At 49.7% G+C, this 16,474-nt stretch overlaps 1 protein-coding gene across 1 annotated transcript in view; it reads left to right on the top strand.

The window, feature by feature from the left end:
* LOC139104005 (fibrillin-2) overlaps positions 1 to 16,474 on the top strand; it is a 30,610-nt gene that overhangs the window by 4,449 nt on the left and 9,687 nt on the right. Inside the window, exons 2-15 of the mRNA XM_070659224.1 lie at positions 1,160 to 1,615; positions 4,414 to 4,744; positions 5,142 to 5,533; positions 6,604 to 6,726; positions 7,051 to 7,308; positions 7,583 to 7,846; positions 8,202 to 12,053; positions 12,635 to 12,748; positions 12,833 to 12,946; positions 13,178 to 13,283; positions 13,360 to 13,543; positions 14,028 to 14,214; positions 15,621 to 15,735; positions 16,218 to 16,354. Coding sequence (XP_070515325.1) covers positions 1,160 to 1,615; positions 4,414 to 4,744; positions 5,142 to 5,533; positions 6,604 to 6,726; positions 7,051 to 7,308; positions 7,583 to 7,846; positions 8,202 to 12,053; positions 12,635 to 12,748; positions 12,833 to 12,946; positions 13,178 to 13,283; positions 13,360 to 13,543; positions 14,028 to 14,214; positions 15,621 to 15,735; positions 16,218 to 16,354 — 6,633 coding nt within the window. The remainder of the gene's footprint in view (positions 1 to 1,159; positions 1,616 to 4,413; positions 4,745 to 5,141; positions 5,534 to 6,603; positions 6,727 to 7,050; positions 7,309 to 7,582; positions 7,847 to 8,201; positions 12,054 to 12,634; positions 12,749 to 12,832; positions 12,947 to 13,177; positions 13,284 to 13,359; positions 13,544 to 14,027; positions 14,215 to 15,620; positions 15,736 to 16,217; positions 16,355 to 16,474) is intronic.

Genomic DNA, 16,474 nt, shown 5'->3' with positions numbered 1-16,474 from the left:
TAACCGGTCGATAGACCATATGAAAGCACCGACAATGAAAGTTACGAGAAAATCGGGACATTTTAAACGGAGAGCGCCAGCCTTTCGTTTTCTAAAGTCCAAATTTACGTCTCTCTCAATTCCTCTCCAATTTTTAAAACGGCGACTTATTACCGAGGGCAGAAGTTGAAAATTTTCCCGAGAAGCAACAAGCAAGAAGCACCTTGCCGATCCATTGACTTCTGCAAAAATTAATTCGCGCGATAAAATATTGGCACAAGTTTAAAGTCCCACGCGGCCTTTGATATTAAAATGATATTGTAATTACGGCGGGGAGGCAAAAATTGGGGAAGGGGAGGGGGGAGGAACGTTCGCGGAGGGAGGAAAAAGAAATATCGCCGTGGATAAAGTAGTTTCTGAACAAAAGAAAAATCCCGCTCGCCCGAGCGACTCCGCGACCCGGCAGGAGCCCTCCGGGGCGATTTATTTTACGCCGGCCACGTTCGTCTCGTTGACGGGCGTCGCATCGCCATGCGACTGGTGGCCCTACGGTGAAATTTTTGCGGTGGCCGGACACCGCGAGACGTGACCGTATATTATATCGCGGAATTATTCAATTTTAATCTCGCGTCACACGCCGCGCTTGTGCGATCCGCGCTATCCTCCCCGCGCGCTTGACGCGCGCGTCTTTTCTCCGTTTCTCGCGGCGGGACCTCCTGCCCGGAGTACGTGCATTGTCGGAGCGAACGGTACTTATTTGCGCGGCACACGATTCCACGCGATAACGTAATGCAACGGCGGAGGGCGCGGGAATAAATCGAAATTAAATAGACGTTTAATTTCACTTTATAATAACAGGCCGCGTTTTACAATGTTCGACCCCTTCCCGCACACGTGCGCGGCGTTCGTATTCGCGCCGATGGAAATATTGAGTGTCTATAAATATTCAAAAGCTAATACCCCGCGTGTATAAAATTATACGCAAATATTAATATATGCGCGTATGTACATTTATCTATTACGGTGTACACCGAAGGGAAGATATGGCATTTTCTGCGGCGGCAGAGGCAGGGAATGGGAGAACGAGGGGAAATAAGTCTTCAGCAATCCGACCGACGCGGTACATACATGCGGCACGTGTGAAACTCGACGCACACTTTAAAAAGTCACGTTCGCTAAGCTGCCGTCGGCGCAGCAAACGTCATATCTGCTTTCCAGCGTGCATTGCACCTCGGTGCGTGTACTTATGCGTTACGAAGCCGACGTTACAAAGTGCTTGATCTGATTAAACGGTTGCTTATTGGGCCCTCGGACGTGGGGAAAGTTTTAACGGCACGCTGGAAATTCCACGCCGAGAGGTGTGCTAATTCGACCGTGCTGTCGTTAGCTGCTCGCGTTTATGGCTTATGCGTTTGCGATATGGTTGTGCTCAGCCCGTTTTCCATGGTTTCAGGGATACTCGGAGATTGTCCCGTGGTGAGGCCGCCGCAGTGGGGCACCGTGAAGGAGAGAGTACTTCAGGACGGCACTCTGCAGGTTGTGTACTCGTGCGAGCCGGACCGTAAACTCAAGGGTCACAAGATAACGACTTGCACCGCCGACGGCTGGGATCATCCCGCCCCGAAATGCGTGCCTCGTAAGATATCCTTTGGCATAAAGGAGCCGCGCGAAGAGCGCGCACGTTAAAATCCTAAGCTCGAGCCCTCTTTCTCTTTCTCTCTTTTTTTTTTTTTTTCCTCGGGATGTAAAGCGACCGCCCGAATCGCGAGATCTACGACACATCAATCTTCATGATCGCGGTTCTACGTCACTTTGGCACAATCGGCACGTTTCATTCACGAAACTGCATTCTCTCTTTCAATAAACGACGGATTGATTAATCGTCCCGATGATTATTCGTTTCGATGATTATTCCGTCCGTCGATTCGAGAATATCCCCGCGATGTGCAACAATATTACTGGGAAATTAGATTTTTAATAGCTTCGCGCGGCTATTTATGGCTAAGCGGACTTGATTAACGCGATTTGGATATCGCGCGTTTATTCTCGACGAGTCTGCATAAAAGGAAAAAAAAGAAAAGAAGAAAAGGGAAATCGCTCGGGTGTATTCTTTGAATTGGAATTTCAGTAAGTTAAGGATCTGTGTGTATCTCGCATCGCACCGACGTTCCCGCTACCGTCCATAACTATAGCGGTATTATACTAATTCGATCGACGTAAGTCAATTATCCACATGAAAGGGAGCTTAACTCCTCGTGCCTGGCTCGGGTGAAGCCTCGACGCGTGTGTTCAATAGGCTGACAGGCAAATCCGTTTACTGCGAGACACCGCGCTGTCGAAATAAAGGGACTCGCAGCGTCAAACTCGCTCTTAATACCGTATCGCGGGTTTACTTGCCCGCTCGATGAACGATTCCCCTGATCGACGGACGGAGATTGTTGGGTATTAATCGCAAACTCGCCCCCATTTCGATCGCTTATTTCGATCACATCGCACGGCTCGAGATGAAGATAATTCTGACACATATGTATAATGTACTCGAGATCGAAATTCACTTCTCCCGACATAACTATTTAATCTCTTGTATTCAAGTAATTATAATATTTGCAAGCGCGAATTAAAAGAAAAAAAAAAAAAAAAAAAACACTCGTAGGATTAAAGGCCGTCCATCTCGCCGAATCAGATTACATCGCGTTGTAATCTAAGCTGGAATCGAAACTATACTCACAAACCGCAGTTTTATGGCGAGCTAGGGGGAAGAAAAAAAGTGGACGTGAGGGGAGAAAGGGAGATGTGTCAGAAAGTCCCGAAAGTTTCGAGGAACAATTTACCCTAGACGCCCATTCCTATGATTTGTGGAAACACGACTTTACCGTAGGATTCAATTTTCACCGATGCTCAAGTTATCGGCATATCTTAAGCCGGGGGGGTTGGCATTGCTCCCAAGACTGCGAATATATAGGGTATCTTCCATTCTTCGCGCTCCCTCTTTGGAATCGGCGAAAAACTTTTTTAATTAAAAAAAAAAGGGGAACGGAGAAAAGAAGGCAAACGACAGTAAAGAAAAGAGACGGCGATCGTATTATTTACTTCGACTACCACCCGCTACACTTTATTATTCGCGCGATATCAGATAATTGATTTTATTCCCCTCTGCGCCAATTTGTTTCGCGCGTCTGTTCCGTTATCCAAATACCAGCGAGAAATATACCGAAGGCTAAACGCTTAACGTAAATCACGTGCTTATAAATCGGGCGATGAAGATCGGAAATGTTTGTCAGAGGCCACCCTACCGCCGACCAGAAATGGCGGGGGAACCGGGGGATGCGGAATTCCCGGATGGAGAAAATTTGCGGAGTGGCGTTTCGGTGCTCCAGGAACGCGGCCCGTTCCATCACGCATGCTATCGGCGGCACGAGATTCGCCGACATGGCATAGCTCGCATTCGCCTCGGAGATAAGCCGCCAAGTCGTACACTCACTCGGACGTTACGAGCATACGTACACGTCCCAACCGCCCTTCTATCTCCTTTTGAATCTGCGTTTTAGCCGGGTAATGCATGCCAATGCGCTAGACGGAGCTTGCATATGCCAGCTTTGCGCTTATTCAATTATTAGGTGCCCCGTAAGTTTGAATTACCCGAAAATCTCCGGCGATGCGAAAAAGGGATTAAAGAAAAGAAAAAAATAAAAAAAAAACAGAAAGAACGAACGAGCGAGCGAGCGAAATAGCCCTAAAGGATTAAGCCACGCAAAAAGCACCGATGAGTTTTAAAAAGCTCTAACTAGCGAGTAATTGTCGAAAATAATTACCGCGAACGTTCTCTCGTGTTCGAGTTAAACAGAAATGGCGCTCGGTTTTTATATGGAAGCTGAAAATTCCGATGGGCTCTCCCGCGGAAGATTAGCGAGCGCAACGTACCCCGCTTTATGCGTTTACTTAGCTTACGCAGGAATGCGTGTGAAAAAAATTCATTATTTAATGGCAATCTCGTGTGGCGCGCTGTAAAAGGCGGTAAAAGATGTATCTATTCGGGCGTGTTGGGCTAGAGCGGCGTACATATACATCCGATGGAATTAATCCTCTGTGATGTAACGCTAACACCGGAACGCCGCCTCTAGAAACATTTTTGCGCGAGCGGTACGAATTACTCTATTCGATGCCATTCACGCCGGGCGCGTATGAGCGACGAGAATTTAATTAAAATTCCTTTAATTATAATTGCAAAATGAATATTTTATTTACGCTAGTACAATAAACGTGTGCGGGCCGCGCGCTAATGATTTCACGCTGACGAACGGATATTTACGGTATATTACTCATTAACAATGCGCGCTGCGGCTGCACATTATTCTATTCGCGAAATAGAAGATTAGCCCCGGCGGTTACGTCATTACATTGTGCTCCTACCCCGTCTCGTAATGCTGTGCGTAGATAATATGCTGCGGCGCTTCCGCAACGATCTCTATCTCGGCGACCAGCCGGTCTTGCCGGACAGGAGCGGGCCGCAGGTCGCGAAGGACCGCAAGGAGACGCCGGGTGGAAAGGACGCCTCGAAGAAGCGGCGGAAAACGAAGGAGGGCAAGAAGCGGAAGAAGAAAAAGAGAAGACCGGCTCAGGCGAAGTCTTCGCGACTACCTGGAACAAGATTAAACGAAACGGTGGTGTCCCAACTGGATGTTAGCTGCTTTGCGAGGAAGCACCTCGGCAAGGGACTTATTAAGGCCCCTTTGATCGAGCACGCCCGCCCCGCGAAATACGCCAGGTTTGTATCGATTCAGCCGGGGGAGGCTTCTTTAAAAGAAGGCTAGCTCTAAAAGGCTAAGATGACGAACAGATTTATCTTTGGAGAGCGTTCAAGATTTTCAATTTCATCTCATCGGCTGATTCGATATCGCTCGCGGATTCTTTTTCTTTTTTTTTTTTCTCTCTCTCTTTCTCTTTTTTTTTATTTCTTTTTTTTATCTTTTCTCGCTCGGAGAAATTTGTAGAGATTCTACGGGAGTACGCCTCGCCGAATGTACAATCGCATATGGATTCGAATGCTTAAAGAATTTATGCGGCGAGCTAGATACCGCGATGCAGTATATCGAATTTAGGAGAACAAAGCTGGGCTGGTGAATATACGTGTCTACGATAATAGGTTGTGTATTGTCCTATAGAAGGAAGAACGTACTGCCGCCGTACAATCGATACCTAGTTGCGGTTTACGAGTGCGCCGATGGCTACGCTTTCGTGGACTCGACGACGGACAGGCTCTTCTGCAGCAACGGCACCTGGCTCGGCCGTCGTCCGAAATGCGTGAGGGATACCCGTAAGCATAGACAAATAATCGCGTTTCCGCGTACCTACGATTCCTGTAACCTTTTTCAATTTAATGTGCGCACGGGCGCACTCTGTAAAATGCATTTTGCTGCCGCAGAGCCGCCGACGGATAAGGTGAAACGTTGCGATCAAGGAGCCAGCGAATGCGAGCACGTGTGCGAGGATACGCCGAGCGGCATAAAGTGCTCCTGCTTCGACGGCTTTCGAGCTAAAGGACCATCCTGTATCGGTAATCCATATGCCCACCAGCCGTATACAAATTCACCGCCGCGCACTCCGCACATTTTTATATCTTTTGAGGAAAGTCAAACTCGCGCTCCCTCTTCTCCCCTTGCCTCCCCCTCGCTTTCTCTCGACATGCGATATTTCCGTCGATATTCCCCCGCAAAAATTCGCGTCTACCGTCTACTACGTATTGACTACCTAGTCGCATCGATTCGTTGTACCCGCTGTTTTTGACGTTTCCTTTCGACGTGCCAGTTTTTCATCCGCCGCGCAGCACTTTGCATTCGCGAATTTATGAAATTCGGAAGCGCGCCTGAATAATGCACGGTCGTCGCGCGGTGAGAGCAATTTTAAGCTGAGACCAGGGTAAGTTACCGCGCGAACAGTAATTTTTGGCGCCGTCGTAAAAATCAATGCCGGTCGTCTTAATGACGAGAACTGTCGATTTCGCCGGCGCGCCTCGGACCGTTTAGGCGTCGAATTACGCGCACTATATCGCGATATCCGGACGGTATCGAATTTAAAAGCCGTTATCGACTCGGACATTTCTCCGCGCGCTCACTGATTTTCTATTTTCACTCTCTTCCCTCCCTCCCGGCTCGGCAGTAATACGCGGCGTGTTTGCAGATCGTATCGCTTTTGTGGCCCGATGAGTGTACGATCGGCGTGTAACACAGCCCGAGTGTTGCAGCGCGCGATATTTCAGCGTGTCAATAATAGGCAATTGTTGCCATTAAATCTCTCTTCAAGCGGCGATAAAACGCCAACAAATATCGGCGTTACGGTTATCAGACGGGGGATTAAAAAAAAAAAAAGAGGAAAAAAAAAATAGAAAGCAACAATCCGTCTTCCTTTGCAACAGAACGCGCAAATTAATTATCCAATTTGATACGCAGCGACGTCGCTCGCGCGAAAATTTTATCGGTCTCCACCCTTCGCGACTGGGGAAGGAAATAAGAGTTACAAGAACGCCGGAAAAATTTAATTACGACGTCGCCGCGCGTTATGTATAAAGTTGCGAGGCGCTCAAAATTCGATTATCGACTTTCTTTATCTTCCCGGATGTTCTTCAAGACGTCGACGAGTGTGCGGAAGGTACTGCGAGGTGCGCCGACATTTGCCGCAACGAGCCCGGCTCGTACTCTTGCGAGTGTCGTCGTGGCTTTCAACTGGGAACCGATGGTCACTCCTGCCAAGGTTAGTCACACGAAAAAAAAAAGAGAAAAAAAAGGTATCCCCGACAAATATTTGCCAGCTCGCCGGCCGCTCTTTGTGTCGGCGTATCTAGTACCTATTTCCACTTACATTCACGCCACAGCATCACCTACCCACCCGCTGTAGCCTCGACGAGCAATTTATTTCAACCGCTGTATATTAGTTTTCCCGATGCGTGTATATTTGATTTATATATATATATATATATATATATATATATATGTATTTAATAAATTTAATAAATAAAAAAATTAAAAAACAAATTTATCCGCGATTTTTCGTATGGTAACGTATGTGTTTCTTTAGACGTCAACGAATGCCTCTCGAACAACGGCCACGGGCCTTGCCAAGGTACTTGTCGCAATGTCGAAGGTGGCTACGAGTGCAGTTGCGAGGACATCCCCGGGTACAAATTAGCTAGCGACAATCACACCTGCGAGGACATCGACGAATGCGCGCTAAACAACGCGAACTGTTCTCACCTGTGTTTAAACACACCCGGGAGCGTCTTCTGTCTTTGCCCGGACGGCTTTTATCTGACAAACGATTGGAAGACTTGTCAAGGTAAGTGCTAAATGTTTTTTCTTTTCTTTTTCTTTTTTTTTGGATCGATTGTTTTAATTTCTATTCGTGGTTTTATAAAAAATGCTTTACCTTAGTGCTTACTAAATTTATAATCTTCTTTTAATTTAAATTAATAATTTGAATCGATCGAGTGTGTACATTATTACTTAAAATTTCTTCTTTTTCTGTATTATACTATTAAAAATTGACGGGAAGATTCGATTTGATTGGTAGAAATAAACGTCATGAAATTTTAATCATTGTTTTCGTTTAGATATTAACGAATGCGAGGCGACACCGAAAATATGTGCGGACGGCACCGAGTGCGAGAATACAGTCGGATCGTACAATTGCATAAATAAAATACATTCGCATGTGGCGACGAAAATCCTTCGTGAGGGCGACTACGACGATGAAAATGAAAACGATGACGACGAGGACGATGACAGCGATGATTACGAAGACGAGATCACCGAAATCCCGCGGAGCCCAAAATGCGAGAGTGGCTTCAAGAAAAACGAGAACTTCGAATGCGTCGGTTAGTGTGCTCGTAAAAGATTAATTCTTCAAATTTAATTTTAGCAAGAAATATATACCATTATCTCGATACTCAAATAAATCTTTAAACGTCGATATTTTTAAGTGAAAAATGTTAAAATCTTTTTGCTCCCGCAACTTTTTTCAATCTCTCGAGTTCTCTCCACAAAAATAATGCTGAGATATAAAATTTGCAAATCGACCGAGGGTTTGACTGGCATTAATTGACAGGAGAGAATACTCTATTACGGTCAATTTTAGGAAACAATTGCGGCGTTTCTCGTTTCTCTTTTTTCTTTTTTTTTTTTATTTTATTGCGACACAGTATCATTCCGACGATATTTTTTTCCCCCCAGATGTAAACGAGTGCGTCGAGAGCGAGTCGCACGGCTGCCAGCACGAGTGCGTGAACGAGCCGGGCGGGTATCGTTGCGTATGTCGACCTGGATACGAGCTCGCGGAGGATGGCGCGACGTGCAAAGACGTGGATGAATGCAGCTGGTTGTCCCGACCGTGCTCGCACGTCTGCCGCAATACTCGCGGCGCGTACGAGTGCGAGTGTCCTTCGGGGTTTGCTTTGACGGAAGACAATGCAACCTGCGTCGAGGAATTCGAGAGATGCGCCGGTATGACAAAGCCCTGCTCTCACGCTTGCGAGGATACCACGCGCGGGCCACGGTGCGTTTGCCCGACCGGATACGAGCTATTGGAGGACCATGCGACCTGCGCCGACGTCGACGAATGCGCCCAGGGGGCTCCTTGTTCGCACTCGTGTGTTAATTTAGACGGCGGTTTTGTTTGTACGTGTCCGGCCGGTCTGGAAACTCACGAGCACGCGGGTAAATTTAATTGCACCGACGCGGACGAATGCAGCAGGGACGATCACGGCTGCCAGCACCGATGCGAGAATCTGCACGGCGGATACCGTTGCGCCTGTCACCCGGGATTCGTCCTGGACACCGACGGCAGGTCCTGCGTCGATGTGGACGAGTGCGCGGAGAACTCGCACGAATGCTCGCACGAATGCGACAACGAGATAGGCTCTTACGCGTGCAGGTGCCCCGGTGGCATGTTCTTGGACGATACCGGAAGAAATTGCGCTGTTTCCGACGCGTGCGAAATCGCGAACTGCAGTCATATTTGCGAGAAAGAGCGAGACACTTACAGGTGCGTTTGCCGAGAAGGATACATCCTGCAGAAGGACGAAAGAACCTGCTTAGACACGGACGAGTGCCTCGAAGACGAGCACGATTGTTCGCACGAGTGCGTTAATATTCTAGGAAGTTACAGATGCGCCTGTCCGCGGGGAATGATGCTTCTCGAGGACGGTCTCACCTGCGAGGATCCGATATGCCCGGAAGGACTTCGCCAGGATGAGAACGGGCAGTGCCGGGACGTTGACGAATGCTCGGAAGGCGAGCACGAGTGCTCGCATTCGTGCCACAATGTGTACGCGTCCTACCGTTGCTCGTGTCCTCCCGGCTGGATTTTGCAGGACAACGGCTTCACTTGCGCGAGGCGCGATCCTTGCGCGAATACCTCGTGTTCGCACACGTGCGTACCGACGGATTCGGGTTACAGATGCGAGTGCCCGCCGGGTTATTTCATCAACGGGGACACGTGCGAAGACGAGAACGAATGCGAGGACGAAGCGAGGAACGATTGCAGTCACGAATGCAAAAATCACGAAGGCTCATACTCGTGCTCTTGTCCGCCAGGACTAAAACTTAACGAAGACAATCGCACGTGCGCGGACGTTCCGGATAAATGCGCGGTGTCTTCAGGGAACGAAAACTGCACTTGTCCCGTGGGATATACTTATTCACGAGAGAAGAGTATTTGCGAGGACATCGACGAATGCAAAAACGAGCAAGAGCACGATTGTTCGCACGACTGTATCAACACGGAAGGCTCTTATCGCTGCGAGTGCCCATTCGGATGGCGGCTGCGGGAGGATTTTAAAACGTGCGAGGAACAGGCAGATTCTTGCGCCGAAAATCACGGCTGTTCGCACACGTGTGAACAGAACGATGGCCACGTACGTTGCGGATGCCCGGAAGGATTCGAGCTACGAGACGACGAGAAGACTTGCCAAGACGTGGACGAATGTTCCGATGGATCTCATACGTGTAGTCACGTTTGCGTAAATGTCGAAGGTGCCTACCACTGCCGATGCCCTTCGGGATTTCGATTGAACGACGATCGCAGAATCTGCCGGGACGTCGACGAGTGCTTGTCTCAGGAAGCAAATTGCTCTCACGGATGCTTGAACACGGACGGCGCTTACAATTGCACGTGCCCCGACGGCTACGAGCTGCAGGACGACGGCAGGACTTGCGAGGACGTGAACGAGTGCGTAATCTTGAACGATCCTTGCTCGCACAGCTGCGTAAACCGCAACGGTACGTACGAATGTTCGTGTCCCGCGGGATATCGAGTCGGCGAAGACGGCAAGACCTGCGAGGACGTCAACGAATGTATCCAGGAAAACGGAGGGTGCTCGCACCTTTGCGCGAATACGGAAGGCGGCGTCGAGTGCGCGTGTCCCGAAGGCCACGAGCTCCTCAAAGACGACGGCAAAACGTGCATAGAGGTGAACGCGTGTTCCATCGACAACGGGGGATGCTCGCACTTCTGTCACTACGCGGATAATCGGTTATTTTGCTCCTGTCCGGCCGACATGATCCTGTCCGAAGACGGCGCGCTGTGCGCGTACGAGAACGAGTGTCTGCGAGATAACGGCGGCTGTTCGCACTTGTGTTACCACGAGGACGGCAACGTTACCTGCGCCTGTCCACCTGGTATGATTCTAGCGGAGGATCAAAAGTTTTGCGCGCAAGAAGACGGATGCGCGATCGAAAACGGCGGCTGTTCTCACTTCTGCCACGATCGCGACGGTAACGTGACGTGTTCGTGTCCCGCGGGGATGTCGCTGTCGCGGGCCGACGACGCTCTATGCATTCGCGACGATAAGTGCCGCGGCAACTGCTCGGATGCCTGCATCTTCGCGGAGGATTCGATCGCCTGCGAATGTCCCGACGGTTACCGCCTATCGCCACAGGATAACACAACCTGCGTGGACGTCGACGAGTGCCTGGAGCTGCAGGACAACTGCACCCATCAATGCCTGAACATTCCCGGCGGATTCAACTGCAGCTGCAACGTCGGATTCTCGCAAAATCGGCAAGACCCGGCCCTGTGCGACGACATCGACGAATGCGAGACCGACAACGCGGGATGCTCGCACTCTTGCGTAAATCTTGTGGGCACCTTCAGATGCCAGTGTCCGAAAGGATATGCTCTGGAGCGAAACAATAGAACCTGCGCGTTGATAGACGACTGTGGAAACAACAACGGGAACTGTTCTCACCGCTGTCACCAGGCGAACGATCCTGGCGAAGCCCCGGCTACTCGTTGCTCCTGCCCGCTCGGCTTCCGCTTGAAACGCGATCTCAAAACTTGCGAGGACATTAACGAGTGCGAGGAGTTTGAAAACGACGTCGACTCCGGCTGTTCTCACATCTGCGTCAACACCGAGGGTAGTTATCGCTGCGAATGCCCGACCGGGTACATCCTGATGCCGGAGAATCGAAAAAATTGCGTCGACGTGGACGAGTGCCTAACCAGCCATCACAATTGCAGTCACGACTGCGTAAATCTGCTCGGCACTTACGCGTGCGCCTGTTACGAAGGGCATTACTTGCACGCCGATAATTTTACCTGCCTGGACACCGACGAGTGCCTCGAACGGAACGGCGGGTGCTCGCATAATTGCACGAACACCGTCGGCGGTCACTTCTGCTCCTGCGAAACCGGCTACGAGCTGTCGCGGGACGAGAAAACCTGCGTCGATATCGACGAGTGCGCGAGCGACAACGGTGGCTGCGGCCACGAGTGCGTTAACACCGTAGGGTCCTTCCGCTGCGAGTGTCCATTAAATCACGAGCCGTGGAACGGGTCCTGCCGACCGTCCGATCCTTGCCAGGATCGCAACGGCGGCTGCGAGCAGATCTGCGCCGCGGTGAACGGCACCGCGATGTGCTCGTGCGAGAAAGGCTTTCGAAAGGATGAGGTCGATGGTTTCAAGTGTCGCGATATTGACGAATGCCAGGAGCAGCACGGGTGCGATCATATTTGCGTCAACAGTCCCGGCTCGTATGAATGCGGATGCAAGGAGGGATTTCAAATGGTGAACTCCACGTGTATAGGTAAGTGATAAAACTACTACTGAATATCAATTTACCGAAGCGACAAAATATATTTATAAAACGAGAGTCTCTATTTCGCGCTGATGAGATATATTTTTATTTCGCGGAGAGAGGAATAAAAAAAAAAGAAAAAAAAAGAAAAAAAAAGAAAAAAAAAGAAAATCGTACAGCGAGCTGCGCGTAAAACAGTAACGAACGCAATTAAGGGATGGAAGCGTCTCGAATTGCTTTTGCAATTCGCGTTCGTAATACATCGTTCTGATTTCATTTTATTATCGTGGCTAATTTTCTGAAGATAGTATCGTCACCTCTGGAAAATCCGAGAGATAACCCGCGGTTGCCGGTTACATGGTTTCGTCCTTTCCCCCTACTCCGTTTTACTTGTGCTCCAGTTTCGAAGCTTGCTGTAAAGTTAGACTCGCTTAGCTCGAGCGGAAGTTTCTCGCGGAGCAACCGTGTGCTTGAACGTGTGCATTTTTTTTTCCCTTTTTTTCTGTGTATGTTTTTTCTTTTTGTTTTCTTCTCTGCGTTATTTCCCTTTTTTTTTTTCTTTTTTCCTCTCTTCCCTTTCTTTTTTCCAGACGTCGACGAATGCGCAGCCGGTATTTGCAAGGGCAACAAATGCACCAACGTGCCGGGCGGCTATCGCTGCGAGTGCGAGGCGGGATATCGATTCCACGGTGATACCTGTGTAGGTTCGTGTGCAGACGGAAGCGTGTGCTCTCTGAGAAAAAACGATGTCACTTAATCGTAACTGAACTGAGTTTGCTTTTGCCCAGACGTCGACGAATGCGAGGAGGAGGCGCCCTGCAGCGAGGGATGCGTCAATATACCCGGCTCGTACTACTGCACGTGCCCCGTAGGATTCCAGTTGCGGGGAAACGAATGCGTAGGTAAGGTTGAAATCGAAGTGGTGTACGAAACGCCCGTCGATCGAATAATTACGAGCAGTCCGCGGCGATAAAAGCCGAGGCTGAACTTTTGGTATCTTTCCACGCGCGAGTCGTTCGATCGCGTGTGCCCGCGATCGCGCCGCGACGCATCGCGCGCACATGCACGCTCCGTGCCGTGCATTATATTCGCGTCTTGCGATATTAATCTTTGAAAATTCAACCTGCGACCAGATATCGACGAGTGCGAATGGCGTCGTGGCAGATGCGATCAGGAGTGCGTTAATACCGCGGGGTCGTTCGTTTGCGCCTGTCGTGCCGGATACGCGTTAATTTCGAGGTAAGATCTAAGTAATATTCGGAAGCGGAGGGAGAGACAGGGTTCTCGCTCTTTACGCATGGGATTGCACGAACAGGAGTCAATGCCAGGACGTAAACGAATGTCTAACTCGGAACGGCGGTTGCACCGGCGAGTGCGTCAACACGGCCGGAAGTTACTACTGCACCTGCAGTAAGGATCTGGTGTTGGCGCCCGACGAGAGAACTTGCGTATCTCCGACGTCGGCATGCCGTGCCATGGAGCCACCCCCGCACGGCGAGGTACGTAACTGTCGCAAGTCATATCAAATCGATCGAGTCGATATACAAGCGGAATATATTCAAAAATATTTTTCAAAAGGGGCGATAAACCCCGCACCGCCGGCATTTCAAACATATCTGCTCCACTTTGCATTTTACATGCCGCGCTAAATCGTTTAAAAAGAAAAAAAAAAGGAAAAGAGAAAAAAAAAAATAACATTCTGAAAAATGACGGAGCTGTAAAATTATCTGGTGGGTGAAAAAAAAAGGGGGGAGGGATCTAGAGAGAGAGAGAATCTAGAGGCGTTTGAAGCAACCGAGGGAAATTAAAACAGCAAACTAAAACGGAGCTGTGGGATTTTAAAACGAGATCAAGATGAGAAACGGAAAATGTCGGAAATTGAAAAGAACGTTTACGGCTTAATTAATAACGATGCAAATAATAGCGGTAATGAGCTTCGTTCTCGACTATGTTTTCATTCCTCTTAAATGTCTAATCGAACAGATCAGGTGTCCGGGCCACCCTTCCGGCGCGACCCTCTATCCGCAGGGTGCCAAGTGTCACGTCCGGTGTCGCAGGGGTTTCCGGCTTGAAGGGCCGCACACGAGGCACTGTGTTAGCGACGACCATTGGAACGGGGAAGAGCCTATATGTCTGCGTGAGATCGCGACGGATCCACTTTACAATCCAAGTATATCTGAATTTCCACCGGTCCACCGCGACCGCGAAGAAAAACGCCGCAGGCGCCGGCGCTCCGCGTCTGCAACTTTGCCGGGAAATTAATCAAGATGTTTATCCGATAAAATTTTTAACGAGCTGACTGTTGCATCGAGCGTCGCTTTAGCACGAACTGCCGCACGAGCTCGCCTCGCCGTCGTGTAATTATTTTCGACGGGAGATTTTTTCTTCTTTTTTTTTTTCCGCGTTCGTATTTTCGAGTGTAATTTAATTATCCTGGCTGCTTTGCCGCTTTTGAGATGCGCCCGCGGCATTTTTTTCGGAATCCGCGCGCCCCGCTCGCTTCGAAGGGCGGTTTAGCGCGGACTGTCGCGCAAAGGCAAAACCGTTGAGAGCGCTCATTGGATTCCCTTTCGATTTTCAAAATATTATATTCTTTACTATTCCCACGGACGAGAACCGCGCCCAGCCGGCGCGTGCGATTGAACGTGAAATATCGTCCGAACCCGGGCAAATAACCTAACGACGAAAATTCTCGGACGCGCTAAATTAGTCATGCCGCTCGGAGCAGCTTTTAATAATACAAAGTTCCTGTGTAGAGGCTGCCTGCTAACGAGATCATACGTTAACGCCGCCCCTTAACGAGCTTACTCGGACCGGCGGCTTTTTACGCTCCGCTCCTCGCCAGCCCGTTCGTTTCGCCCGCTTTGCCCCGAGTTTTTCATCCGCCGCGCGCATTTTCGCGGTTCTTTCCTCCGCCGGCGCTAATTGTTTCGTTTAATGAAAAGGAGATTTTGATTCCACGCCCGTCGGGCTACTTCGGTTTTTAGCCGGCTTACAGACCCGCCATCAGCCCGGAAATCCACTTTCGCCGCGAGGTATTCGAATCGACTCCCCCTTCCCTCAATTCGGTAGCGTCGCTTTTCGAAGCGCGGCGCTTCTTAAGTAGCTCCTATCTTGCATCAAACGATATTACGCGCGTTTGCGGTACGCCTCATAAATAACGGTGGCTTTGCGCTCCGCAAACGAGGTACGCGGAATATCCGAGAATCCCGGCGTTCCCAATTTAACGATGGATTAAATGAATTATTGATCGGCTCGGTGTTTTTCGGTTGTAAAAAAAAAGGGGGAAAAAAAAAAAACAGAGAGAGAGAGGATCATATCCGACGTTTTTAGGGACTCGCCGCGCATCTAGCGGCACAGTCGCCGGGGTTATTGCGCCCCGTAAAACCGATAGAAGCGTGATAAACGCTTTCGCGCGCGCGACGCGATACTTTCCGGAGTGATATAACGCCCCGCGAACACCGGCGGCCGACGATACGGGAATTGCTCGCCATCGTAGTTTCTTATCGCGTTACGGGCATGGGGAAATTGGCCGATCAGTATCTGAGAGCTTAACTATCGACTTTATCGCCGTAGACACGCCACGGCCGTTCGTGAGCTGCCCCCAGGACATGGACGTCGAACTACCGGCTAGGCAAAACACGATACGCGTAACTTTCCCGCAGCCGAAGTCCAACATGGATTGGTGGAGGTAAGAAGCGCACAATGGAACAGACTTCTCCAAATTCGTGGCTGTCGAAGTCGATTCGAATCGCGTGCGCTCGCCGACGGAAAGCTCCCAACCCCCTCCCTCTTTCCTCCCCCCGCGCGTTAGATTCTCGCTTTCGGACAACGTTTTCGTTTTAAAACCTGTCAAGAGAACGCGAGGCATTTCCGCCCGAATTGACGCTCGAAACGAGTCAGAAATGTCTTCTCAGCGTGAAACTAAATTTACGAATTAAATCTATTTGATACATACGTATTCGGTGACTCCGAGGGCGGGGGGAGGGGCCTTTAGAAATATCTACGCGGACGCGGCTAATAGAATTTCAAATTTTCCCTTGTTACGTTCTTAATATAAGCAGAAGAGTTTACAGTTACTCGTATAAAATACCGGGTGACGCGTCTATCTAGCCGGCGCACGATGGCCTTTGTCTTCCTCCTTTCGTTTTTCTTCCCCTTCATGTTTTTCAGATACGTACACGCTTCACCTCCGTGGGCAAAGCAATTGCAAGCGGATCTGCCGGCGGGCACGACGGTCATTACCTTCACGGCATGGTCGCCGGTCTCTAATTACACCAGCACCTGTAGGATCGTGATAAGAGTTCGCGGTAAGTCCAGCGCGCAAGGGGAGAAAAAAAAATCAGGAATAAAAAGAATCCGCTTTGGGAAGTGGGAAGGAAAATGGATCTCTTCTTCGCGAGCTCCTTTTTCCTGCGCTAACTATCATC

The sequence above is a fragment of the Cardiocondyla obscurior genome, linkage group LG07 (genome assembly GCF_019399895.1).
Source record: "Cardiocondyla obscurior isolate alpha-2009 linkage group LG07, Cobs3.1, whole genome shotgun sequence".
Taxonomy (NCBI): domain Eukaryota; kingdom Metazoa; phylum Arthropoda; class Insecta; order Hymenoptera; family Formicidae; genus Cardiocondyla; species Cardiocondyla obscurior.
This window is presented reverse-complemented; position numbering and strand designations above follow the sequence as displayed.